Here is a 13,078-nt window from a genome sequence, read left to right as displayed (position 1 = left end):
GGTAGGTGCGGGTGGGAGCCCCCAGATCTCCCTCAATGTGGGAGAGTGCTAGCGACGGCTCTGAGCCGTCGTTAGCACCAGAGTGGGAAACTCTGTGACGGCTCAGAGCCATCGTTTGCACTCAAGGGGTTAAACATTGTTTTTTTTATAAAGAATGGTTCTTTCCAGACATCTACACTAAAAGCACAGCTAACACACATTTACCATCTACTAGTGCCTTTATGTAATGTATGCCACAGGCTGTATAAGAGCTACTAAACTATTTTCTGAAAAATAATATATTGTCAGACTATATGAATCTCGTGTCTTCCTTCGCTTTCAGGTTGTGTTTATTTTCTAAGAGATACTATATAGATGTCAAAACCAAGTCACTTAAAACCGCTTTTGAGATTGAGTACTTTTCTATGCTGCATTATATCTGAGAAAAGAATTTTGTCTCAAGGACAAGAAAGCCTTCTCGAGTGATATTCCCTGTAGCAGAAATGCAATTTTGGTTCATGCAAATGAAATAAAGTACACAGAAATAGATTTACAGAATAAATATTGAAGATTATGTTGAAAGACATATAGTCATCAATTTACTATTTACATTTTCCTACCTTCTATCTATCTATCTATCTATCTATCTATCCACTATGGGCCCCATGTATTAAATGGCATATGGACAGCTTCTCAACTTGAGAATCTTTCTGCACACCTTCACTGTATATGAGTAGCGGATCTGTTCATCCGCTGGCCTGTATGCATCATTACAAACTCTGCTGAGTGTGTAATGCCCCCCCCCCTTCACCCGCACAACCAATTGCGTGTGAGAAGGGACTGTCAATCACCAAGAGTGAGCGAGCTCTGGCGAAGAGTGTAAGAAGCAGCAGTCTAATGCAAACCTACGCTGCTTTATACATGGAACCCCATATCTCTCACTTCCCACCCTTTTTCTGTATGTCTGTATGTATATGTATTTTGTATGCTGTCTTTCCATGCATCTCTGCATCTATTTGTCTATCAGTGCTTGACAAATGTGTTTAAAAATTAGGAGCCAGTAAGAATATTTAGGAGCCAGGCATATTTTTAGGAGCCAGACCCTTGGATTTGTATATAGACATATGGAGAATAACCCAAAAAGTTAGGAGCCAAGGGTAAAATTCTAGGAGCCAGTGGCTACCAGGCTCCTAGGTTTGTCAAGCCCTGATCTATTTATCTGTTTCTTGATTAACCAATGCGTTTCTTCATAGACCCATCCATTTGTTCATCCACTGTCTTTCTATCCACTTCCCATTGGTTTCTATTTCTATCCATCTCTCGTCTGTCTTTTCTTCTCAATCATTTGTCAGTCTACTAATCTCCATGTCACTCTGCCATATACTTAGTGGGAGGTTTAGTAAAGTTATGCAATTCAATTAATTTACCCAAATCTAGTATAACTTTACAAAAAGTGTAATAAGTTTGCCCATAGCTTTGATCTATAATTCAGAGACTGTGTATAGTCACATAGACAAGATGAAAGGTCCAGTATATGTTTTTTTTTTTTACTCAAGATAAAAGAACATTCAGACAAAATTCATAAATACTGCAGGATGCAGAACATTTTTTTCATAGATTTTTATATAGCCAAAGTAGCTGAAATAAATTATAAATGCATCCACTGCAGCTAAGTTCAATCAATCTCTTATATCATATCATTTTCCCTTTTGATAGTTTTGTATTTTCCTGCTCAGATTCTCTGCATTTTCCAGTATTGTGGTATCCTACATTATTTTTTTTTACTGATTTGCTTTTCATTTGCTTTCACATGAGATCATTTTAAACATATTTTCACAGTTCTGTTTGTGTGGAGTTAAAAATGCTAGCGTAAGGCAAAAGTCTTAATACTTAATTGCATTTTAAAACACGTTCCTAACTTCCACCAACTTTCTTATTAAAACTGAATAATAGGGTCACACAGTTAATTACTGTGCTGTGCACCTGGCTAATTATTTTATAAAAATATTAGTTTTCTCATTTGGGAATTAGCCCCTCTCTCACTTTTTTTTTTTTTTTGAATCATCAGTGTCAGAACTGCAAATTGGTTTACAGAAATTTAAAGGGACATAAAACCCATTTGTTTCCCCAAGATTTTAATAGAGCACATAATTTTAAACAACTTTCCAATTTATTTCTTTTATCTAATTTGCTTTGAACTCTTGCAGGCCCATTTATCAAAGGGCTTGCGGACTTGATCCGACACTGCGGATCAGGTCCGCAAAACCTCGCTAAATGCGGAGAGCAATACGCTCTCCGCATTTAACATTGCACCAGCAGCTCACAAGAGTTGCTGGTGCAACGCTGCCCCCTGCTGACTCGCGGCCAATCGGCCGCCAGCAGGGAGGTGTCAATCAACCCGATCGTATTTGATCGGGTTGATTTCCGGCGATTCCTGTCCGCCTGCTCTGAGCAGTCTTTGTGACCACTGCTTCATAAGTTGTGTTTCTGGCCCTTCAACACGGCCCTTCAAGCTCTGTACGGAGCTTGATAAATGGGCCTGTTGGTGTCCTTTTGCTGTAAAGTATCCTTAGGTAGATTCAGAAACAGCAGTGCACTACTGTGAGCTAGCTGCTGATTGGTGACTGCACATATAACCCACTTATGATTGGCTCACCTGATATGTTTAGCTAGTTCCAAGTAGTGAATAGCTGCTTTTTCAACAAAGGATACCAAGATAATTAAGCAAATTTTATGATAGAAGTAGATAAGACATTTTTTTCTAAATTGTATGCTCTCACTGAATCGTGAAAGAAAATGTGTTGGTTCTATGTCTCTTTAAAGGGACATTACTCTCTTCATATTCAGCTCCCCATAAACTATTTAATTATGAATAGTTGATGTATTTTCATGACTTATTTTAGTTGCTTCACTTCTGGTAGTTGCTGACTGCCACCTATTCAAACATTAATTAATCTTTTGGCTAACAAACCAGTTTTTTCAACAATGTAATAATTAATTGTAATTTCTCTCATAATTCCCAACCAGCTACCAACACAGCCTGCCCTCTCCATATTCATCACCCATCCATAAATTGTGCCATTTTATGGACTTTGTGCCCAAGAGCTTAACACTTAAATACCTCTCTAGCCCTTTAAGAAGGTCCATTTACCTTTAACATCTGGCTGAGCAACTCTAATAGATCCCCCCCCCCACACACACACACACACACACACTATCTGGCTTCAGGGCATTAGTCTCAAGCTCTGCTTTTATAGCAATGAGATTGGTTTATGTAATAAAATCAGAAATGAAAGGCAGAAGGCTCTATGCATACTGTAGAAACTCTGGAGCATTTCTGTTACATTATATTGCTCTTGATGATTCTACAGCATAAGTTGAGTTGATCAAGCCTCATTTCCCTTAAAGGACATTTTAATGCAAAATTGAATGCACTAATTTGTAATTTTTGCATTAGCATCACTTAGTATCTATAGCTCAAGTTTCATTTGGGGCTTCAAGAGCAGGATGCAGCCATTGATTAGCATCTACACACATATGATGCTTCTAATTTGCTGTATCCTGCATAAGAGCTGCAATGAGTTTCAGAAAAGGAGTTGGTAGTCAACCAATTAATTTGGTTATGAAGAGACCTCAAAAACTAGATAAATCAAAGTTTTTTTACATTAGATAGTGGAGAACAAAAATACAGACATTTTTTTACATGTTGCCGCCACATTGAAATTTGTCTTCATATTTACTGTCCCTTTAAGGAGTTCTTTAAAAATATAGTTAAAATATACAATTTTCTTTTGGCTTATTATCAAGCCATATAGATATTATTTATTCAGAATATAGCTCCAGAGAATTGATGATGCTGAGTAACGAGAGACCTGCCAAACTGCATCATCATCTACAATTTGACCTTGGCAGGACAGAAGCACTTCAGAATGCAATCTGGAAAATGAGATGATAAGACTCTAAAAGCTCAGCTCTCAAGTCTCAGAAGTGTCACTGCAGTGCAGATACGAATAGCTGTCTATTGTGAAGAAATTAGTGAGAGTTCTTGAAACTGTCTAGTCATATTTTTACAGTGTTGCAGTTATGAAATAATCTAAATGAGACTATGCAGTTAAAGGGACAGTCAACACCAGAATTTTTGTTGTTTTAAAAGATAAATAATCCCCTTTATTACCCGGTTTTGCATAACCAACACAGTTATAATAATACACATTTTAACTCTGTGATTACCTTATATCTAAGCCTCTGCAAACTGCCCCCTTATTTCAGTTCTTTTGTCAGACTTTTAGTCAATCGGTGCTGACTGATAACTTCACGTGTGTGAACTTAATATCTATATGACACACATTAACTAATGCCCTCTAGTGGTGAAAAACTGTAAAAATGCATTCAGATTAGAGGTGGCCTTCAAGGTCTAAGACATTAGCATATGAACATACCTAGGTTTAGCTTTCAACTAAGAATACCAAGAGAACAAAGCAAAATTGGTGATAAAAAGTAAATTGGAAAGTTGTTATAAATGACATGCCCTAATTGAATCATTGGACTTGACTGTCTCTTTAAATACGAAATGTTTATAATTATCAGGAAAATGCATTGAAAATAATAAGCAAAGAATAAGTGTGCACTTCAGCATAAAAAAAAATGCTAAGATCTGAGAAATAATTTAAAAAATGGATACATATTTATGCATTGCATTGCATTAAAGAGTCATATAATTTACAAAGGCTGAAAGAAAAGAAAAGCTTTAAATATAACTAACATGAAACCCAAAATGTTTCTATCATGATTATTACGGAGTACAATTTTTTAAATTTGTTTTTTTTCTAAATTATTTCTTTCAAATTTACTTTATTCTTTTGCTATCCTTTGTTGAAGATCAAATCTAGATACGTAGCATGTGCATGTCTGGAGCACTAGAGGTCAGCAATTTTGTAGGAATGTTTTTAACAGTTATAAATTGTGCGCAAACTGCTGCCATCTAGTGCCCAAAAGTGTGTAACATTGTTAAAAGCATTCTCCCAAAACTACTTCCATAAAGTGCTTCACACACGTTCTCCTACCTACTCTTCAACAACGAATGTCAAGACAATGATGCCAAGCAAATTTTATTAAAAATCAAGTATACTCTGACATGTTTTATGTATAGATCCTCCATGCAGTATACATGTTCACTGACTGATAGAGTATACATATATGGATATTGTCCTAAAGGAAACACATATTTTATGTTCAATACAATACATACATCATATTAAGATTTCATACACCTTTCAGATGCAATGCATAATTTCTGAACAGATTTGTAAGTCTATAGGGCTGACTCACTTGCATTATTTTGAAACTTTTTAGCGTGGTTCTGCTATATATCTCTCTCATCTTTTTAATGAATTGGTTCCATAGAATAGTCTAGAAATTAGTAAAATAGGAGAAATTATAGTCTGTAAAGACTTTTAGTAAATCTAGGGTACTGTATTTTAAATAAAGAGTACCCATTCATATTATGGCAACTAAGGCAGACATAAAACAGATTCCCCCAAGCTTACTTTACTGTAACTCATATTGCTAGATTATGTCAGTTAGCATTTTATTCTATTATTATTATTATTACTTTTATTATTTTGTAATTATTATTTATATCTATCACATGAATTTACTTTATAATGTGCTCCACTGATACTAAGGGCTAGATTTATTACAGCTGAGGCGTACAGGGGCGCGTATGCGCGCCCCTGTACGCCTCAGCTAGCCTGTGGCGGGGCGAAAATACCCGCAGGTATTCGGCATTGCACACGAACGCAATTTTGCGCTCGCGTGCAATCCCGCCCCCTGCCCGTGCACAGCCAATCACGCGCGGGCAGGAGCTGTCAATCTCCTCGGTCTGACTAGACCGAGGAGATTGAATTTCGCCAGATTAGAGGTGGCAAAGAGGCTACTTGATAAATGACGGCAAGCAAGTTCTTGAGAGAACTTGCTGCCGTAGGGGCTTAATAAATCTAGCCTTAATTGTGGATGAAAGAGTGAATCAATAAAATAATATTTAAAAATAATACCAATTGTCATTACTAACTAAAAAATGAGTATATGGCATTTTAAACCTCTAGTTTTCTTTACAAAGGCATGTTTTTATATATATTTTCACAACTATAATTTCACTGAACACAGTCAAACATCCTAAGGTTGTAAAAGAACATATAAATGCACAGTCTTCCATTGCTAAGTTATTGCAGCTAATTGAAAGAGGATATCTAGGTCATTTGGGTGCTGTTCATCACTGTGGTGCTGAAGGGCTTTTTTCAAACTGAACTGCCAAACAAAGACAACCCTTAATACAACTGCCTTTAATTGATGACCATTTGGGGCAGATGGAGTCGCCTACAGATTTGTGGCTACATCTCTTCCTGCCAGAATATCCATTACACACAGGTTGTAGGGGGGAAAGCAAACTGATACTTGGCAGAGGAAAAATGCTGCTGCAGAATCCAATTTCTCTCTAGTATTTATGATTAACTTGTATCATTTCTTTTTTTCATTATTAAAAATGTGCTTGTAAAAATGAAATGGCAGGCTGGTCACTAGGCTTAATATTTGCAATTATACTAGACATGAGATTTCAGGTGATGTTCTGTCCAAATCGTATGAAGACATTCAGAGTGCTGTAAGATATGGTTCTCTTTAAACTTTATTGTGCATACGATTAAAGGACCAGTCAACACATTAGATTTGCATAATCAACAAATGCAAGATAACAAGGCAATGCAATAGCACTTAGTGCACATGCTCAGTAGGATCTGGTGACTCAAAAATTGTAACTATAAAAGACTGTGCACATTTTTTTTTTAATGGAAGTAAATTGGAAAGTTGTTTAAAATTACATGCTGTATCTGAATCATGAAAATTGTATTTAACCTGAGTGTCCCTTTAAGGAAATTGTGAGCACAATTTAGCTAAAGTTACCAATGTGCTCTGTACTTTTCCTGTTCCTATCAGCTAAAATACATATTACATGCATTTTACTACAGATCTGTTTAAATGTAAGCAGCTTTTACTTTACTTTACAATTTCTGCATGTTTAATTGATGTTCTTTCATGTATTTAATAGAGTATTTTCTGCCTATAGCAAAATTACAGATTGTTTTATTCCATATATAATAATGCATGAATTTACAATGAGGAACATGAAAGACTGAATTAAAGGCCCAGTAAAGTCAAAATTTAATGTTTATGATTCAGTTTGAGCTTGCAATTTTAAATATCTTTCCAATTTATTTCTATAATCAAATTTGCTTTGTTCTTTTGGCATCCTTTGTAACTAAGAAAACCTAGATCGAATGATAGGAGTGAGCAGTTGTCTTTAGAAGTCTATGACAGCATTAATTACAACTATGTATAACTTTGCTTTAAATGTTGTTGCAAACACTGCTGCCAGATAGCTAAAGACACATGCATGCTCCTGCCCTCACTTAGGATTGCTAATTATCAAAGGAATCCAAGAGAACTATACTGCATTAAAGGGACACTGAAGCCAAATTTTTTCTTTCGTGATTCAGATAGAGCATGGAATTTTAAGCAACTTTCTAATTTACTCCTATTATCAAATTTTCTTCATTCCCTTGGTATCTTTATTTGAAATGCAAGAATGTAAGTTTAGATGCCGGCCCATTTTTGGTGAACAACCTGGGTTGTTCTTGATGATTGGTGGATACATTCATCCAACAATATAAAAGTGCTGTCCAGAGTTCTGAACCCCCAAAAAAGCTTAGATGCCTTCTTTTTCAAATAAAGATCGCAAGTGAACAAAGAAAAATTAATAATAAGAGTAAATTAGAAAGTTGCTTAAAATTGCATGCTCTATCTGAATCACGAAAGAAAAAAAATTGGGTTCAGTGTCCCTTTAATAATAGAAGTAAATTGGAAAATATTTAAAATCTCATGCTCTTATTAATCCTTGAAATAATATGTCAGATTATGAACAAAGTGGAAATACTAATATAAAGGGACAGTCTACACCAGAATATTTATTGTTTTAAAATATAGATAATCCCTTTATTACCCATTCCCTAGTTTTGCATAACCAACACATTTATAATAATATATGTTTTACCTCTGTGATTACCTTGTATCTAAACCTCTGCAAACTGCCCCTTATTTTAGTTCTTTTGACAGACTTGCATTTTAGCCAATCAGTGCGAGCTCCTAGGTAACTCCATGTGCATGAGCACAGTGTGATCTATATGAAACACATGAACTAACACCCTCTAGTGGTCAACAACTGTCAAAATGCCCTGAGCTAAGAGGCGGCCTTCAAGGGCTTAGAAATTAGCATATGAACCTCCTAGATTTAGCTTTCAACTAAGAATACCAAGAAAACAAAACAAAATTGGTGAAAGAAGTAAATTGGAAAATTGTTTAAAATTACATTCTCTATCTGAATAATGAAAGTTTGTTTTGGACTAGACTGTCCCTTTAAGTAAGAAAATAATTGGCTAGTAATGAAAAAGCTAAGTAGATCATTTGAAGAAGTGTTAAACTACCATTGTCAGTCTCTAATGTATACACATACAGACACACAATGGAAAAACAATTAATCATGCCTGTTTTTGAGTGAATATATGCAATGGTTAATAGTGACTTGCACAATTCTATCCAAATGAACTGCATTATGTTGGCAGATATTTTAGATGAGATGTTGCTTTTTTAATAATTGTTATTACTATGCTATTTTTTGGCTTAAATCTTTTCTATCCCATCTCCTAATGCATTGGCTGCGTTCCTGCAACCAATATCTAAATCTCACCACTGCAGTAGTAAGTAACGCAGCCTCTGCAGCCATTTCAATTATGCATAGTACTTCCTGTAACTACATGGATTGCCAGACAGATTTGTGCTTTTTATTGGTGGATAAAGGAACTCGTAGAAACAGAGGCAGAAGAGATTTTGCCCATTAATTATTATTAGTTTAAACTTATTTTCATATCTCACTAAAATAGCTAAGATATTTTTAGAGCAACATATTTTTTAATATTTCTCATTTTATTTTTACTTTGGATTTCAAAAGAAATAAATTCATAATAATAATGTTGTAATATGCAACAATTCTTCATTTTTTTTTACTTACCCTAAACATATGAACATATGAATATTTTTACATTTTCATTAGAATTCTATGTTAAAATGCAACTATATATGCTTATATTTGTAATGTAACAAAATAATGTGCAATATAACCTTCTATATATAATACTCTATATTTATTAATCTAGAGATAATTTGTACTATGTGATCTAAATTGCATTATATTAAAAATAATGAATAATTCATATGTTTAAATTATGAAGGCTCTAAATAAACATGGTCTGAAGACTTCATTGCTCTTAGGAGAGAGTGTCTGCATTGTTCTTATGAAGTACTATTGCCAAGAGCAGGTAGAGTGTTATAATACATATCAGTGAAAAAAATTAATTTTATATATATATATATATATATATATATATATATATATATATATATATATATATATTCCATTCACTTCATGCACTCACTCTTTAGGTATCCCATACATAGTCTAGGTTACTCTTCATAAGATATTCATGTAAAAAAACGAAGAATGGAGGGCACTCACGGGTCTTTGTTGCATTAAGGTGATATTTTTATTGAAAGTATAGCATCACAAAAGTTAACGTTTCGGCTCCTTCAGTGAGCCTTTCTCAAGACAATACACTATTTAGGAATGGCCGCTTGAAACGATGCACTGTCAGTAAGATTGTCTTGAGAAAGGCTCATTGAAGGAGCCAAAACGTTGACTTTTGTGATGCTATACTTTCAATAAAAATATCACCTTATTGCAACAAAGACCCGAAGGGCCCTCCATTCTTTGTTTTGCTACATATATATATATATATATATATATATATATATATATATATATACGTCTGAGGAAGGGGTGAATGCCCCGAAACGTCACTGCCGAATAAATAGTTTGTTGTGCTTAAATCCAGTGAGTGCTTATTCCTTGTCCAGATTGAATATTTTGTTAAGCACCCTGGTCCGTGTTTGGGTTGGCAAGTGAGAGTGCACTAATTTGGAGTCTATATATATATATATATATATATATATATATATATATATATATATATATATATATATATATATATATACAGTATATACAGTATATATATATATATATATATTCTTGTAGCATTTTAACTAACTGAATAACTGTTGATTTGCAATATATTTTTGTTATTTTCTGTCTTACTTACGACTTCTAGATCATCATTAAAGGGACATTCCAGTGCAATAGTTTGCAATACAAGTTAAAAAAGGAACATTGATAAGCAGTAGTTTTTAACTCTGAGATTGGCACAGAATAACCCAGTAGTTGCCAGTCCTGGTGCATTAAAAGCTCCTGCTTGAAGGGTACGCAGTTTATTGCACACATGATTAATAAACTGTTCTGCAGCTATATATCCCTTTATTATTCAGAAGCAGCCAGAGCTTATTTTTCTCTCCACTTGGTTAATAAACCCTAATCACCCATTATGTTATATACATGCAAAATGCATGGTTTACAGATGGAGAAAGCTTTATTGTATACCAAGGCAGTACTAGACTTTTGTTGCTATTATTATTATTATTATTATTATTCTTTATTTATAAAGCGCCAACAGATTCCGCAGCGCTGTTCATAGGTAACAAAAATAAAAGGACAGTACAATATGAGACACCAGACAAAATTTAACAAACAAATACAGGAGGAATTGGGAGCCCTGTTCCCGTGGGAACTTACAATGGGTAGGAGGGTGAGAAACAGGAGGTGGGGACTGCAAAGGTGGGAGTGATGTTAGTGTGAAGTTAGATGAGGGCAACTATTAGGCAAGTGGAATTCATTAGTTACTGATTTGGTTATAGGCTTCCCTGAACAAGAAGGTCTTTAGGGAGCGTTTAAAGGAGGAGAGGTTGGGGGAAAGTCTGACAGCACGAGGAAGTGCGTTCCAGAGGGTTGGTGCCGCACGAGAGAAGTCCTGTAGTCTAGCATGAGAGGAGGTGATGGTAGAAGAGGCAAGGAGTAGATCGTTGTTGGATCTTAGGGGACGGGCTGGAGTATATTTGTTGATGAGTGAGGACAGGTATGGGGGGGCTGCATTGGTGAGGGCTTTGTAGGTCAAAGTGAGAATTTTGAATTTAATTCTGCTGTGAATGGGGAGCCAGTGAAGGGACTCACAGAGGGGTGCGGCAGATACAGAGCGTCGGGAGAGGTGGATTAGCCTAGCAGAGGCATTTAGGATGGATTGAAGGGGGGAGAGGCGGGAGAGAGGAAGGCCAGTTAGTAGGTTGTTACAGTAGTCAAGCCGGGAAATTACTAGGGAATGGATTAGCTGTTTAGTAGTTTCAGCGCTCAGAAAAGGACGGATTTTGGAGATATTGCGTAGGTGGTTGCGACAGGATGAAGAGAGCGATTGGATGTGGGGTATGAAGGACAGATTGGAGTCGAGTGCTATGTTCAAATATCATTTGAGCTGCACTGAATTACATGAGTTACTCTGATACAGTATTTGCAGTTCTTCTCCCTTTTTGACAGAATGAAATATAGATTTGCTTTGCTTGCATAGATTTAATCTAGTTGAACAATAGTGGGATAAAATGCTTGTCATAGAAATAACTTAGAAAATTATTTAAAGGTTAATACAGGTTAATGGAAAGATTTACTGTGGGTAGTTTTACGCTAGGACACTGTGGGCCTATTTAAGAACGTGTGAGCGGACATGATCCGATATTGTGGATCATGTCCATGGACACATCGATAAATGCAGACAGCATATGCTCTCTGCATTTATCATTGCACCAGCAGTTCTGGTAAACTGCTGGTGCAATACCGCCCCCTGCAGATTTGCGGCCAATCAACCGCTAGCAGGGGTTGTCAGGGGTTGTCAATCTACCCTGTCGTATTGGATTGGGTTGATTTTCGGCGATGTCTGTCCGCCGCCTCAGAGCAGGCGGACAGGTTATAGAGCAGCGGTCTTTAGACTGCAGCTTCATAACTTGTGTTTTTGGCGACCCTGAAGGCTCGCCAGAAACACAGAGCTTCATAAAAAGGCCCCAAAGTATGAATGATACATACATTAGCCATTTTAGTACCGTGGACATTTTGGTTTACATTTGATTTTGCTCATCAGATATTTTTTAATTTATTTTGTGCTATTTTGTGCCGTTTAATAGCATGATTCCTAATCTTCTAATTTTCAGTTACTTAAAGGAAAAATAAAAATAAAAAAATGAACGTGCATGAGAAAAAAAACACTATTTAATCTTTAGTTTTAGTTTATTTAATTTTTGGGACATGAAACGCCACATTTTATTTTTCATTATTCAGATAGAGAATGCAATTTTAAATAACTTTTTAACTTCTATTATCAAATTTTCTCTGTTCTATTTGTATCTTTTGTTGAAAAGAAGAGTCATAAGCTCAGAAGTGTGTGTGTGTGTGTGTGGATCACTATATGGCCATAATGTTAGTAATTCATTTGCAACAGTAGAAGCAGAGATCCTAAGACCGCTGCCCCTAAACTCGTCTGCCACCTCTGAGGTGGTGGACAGCAGTCAGCCTGATCGAATACGATCGGGTTGATTGACACCCCCTGCTAGCGGTCGATTGGCCGCGAATCTGCAGGGGGCGGTATTGCACCAGCAGTTTACAAGAACTGCTGGTGAAATGATAAATGCCGACAGCGTATGCTGTTGGCATTTATCGATGTGCAGTGGACATAATACGCTACATTGTATCATGCCCATCCACACAATAATAAATTGACCCCTAGAAGTAAATTGGAAAAAAAAATTTGTACAAAATCATTTTTTGTAGGGTTTCATATACCTTTAAAACTGTTTATTTTCATTTTGAAGCCAAACAGAAATGCAACAAAATCTTAAATCTCAATTTCTCATTGTACAACACAGAAAATAAAGACATTTGTATCTTTTGAAATAACTGTTGTTTTCCCACACATAGGTCAGTCAATGTTTTCTCAGATTCAATTATTTATTTAATTTTAGATTATAGTCTAAATCTACGTTTCTCCCTTTAATACATCTCTACAGC

The 13,078-nt window shown here is 35.7% G+C and overlaps 1 protein-coding gene across 1 annotated transcript in view; it reads left to right on the top strand.

Moving 5' to 3' along the window:
• NRG1 (neuregulin 1) overlaps positions 1-13,078 on the top strand; it is a 168,745-nt gene that overhangs the window by 67,801 nt on the left and 87,866 nt on the right. The window contains exon 4 of the mRNA XM_053703221.1: positions 1,472-1,504. Coding sequence (XP_053559196.1) covers positions 1,472-1,504 — 33 coding nt within the window. The remainder of the gene's footprint in view (positions 1-1,471; positions 1,505-13,078) is intronic.

Source organism: Bombina bombina, chromosome 2, assembly GCF_027579735.1.
Source record: "Bombina bombina isolate aBomBom1 chromosome 2, aBomBom1.pri, whole genome shotgun sequence".
Taxonomy (NCBI): domain Eukaryota; kingdom Metazoa; phylum Chordata; class Amphibia; order Anura; family Bombinatoridae; genus Bombina; species Bombina bombina.
This window is presented reverse-complemented; position numbering and strand designations above follow the sequence as displayed.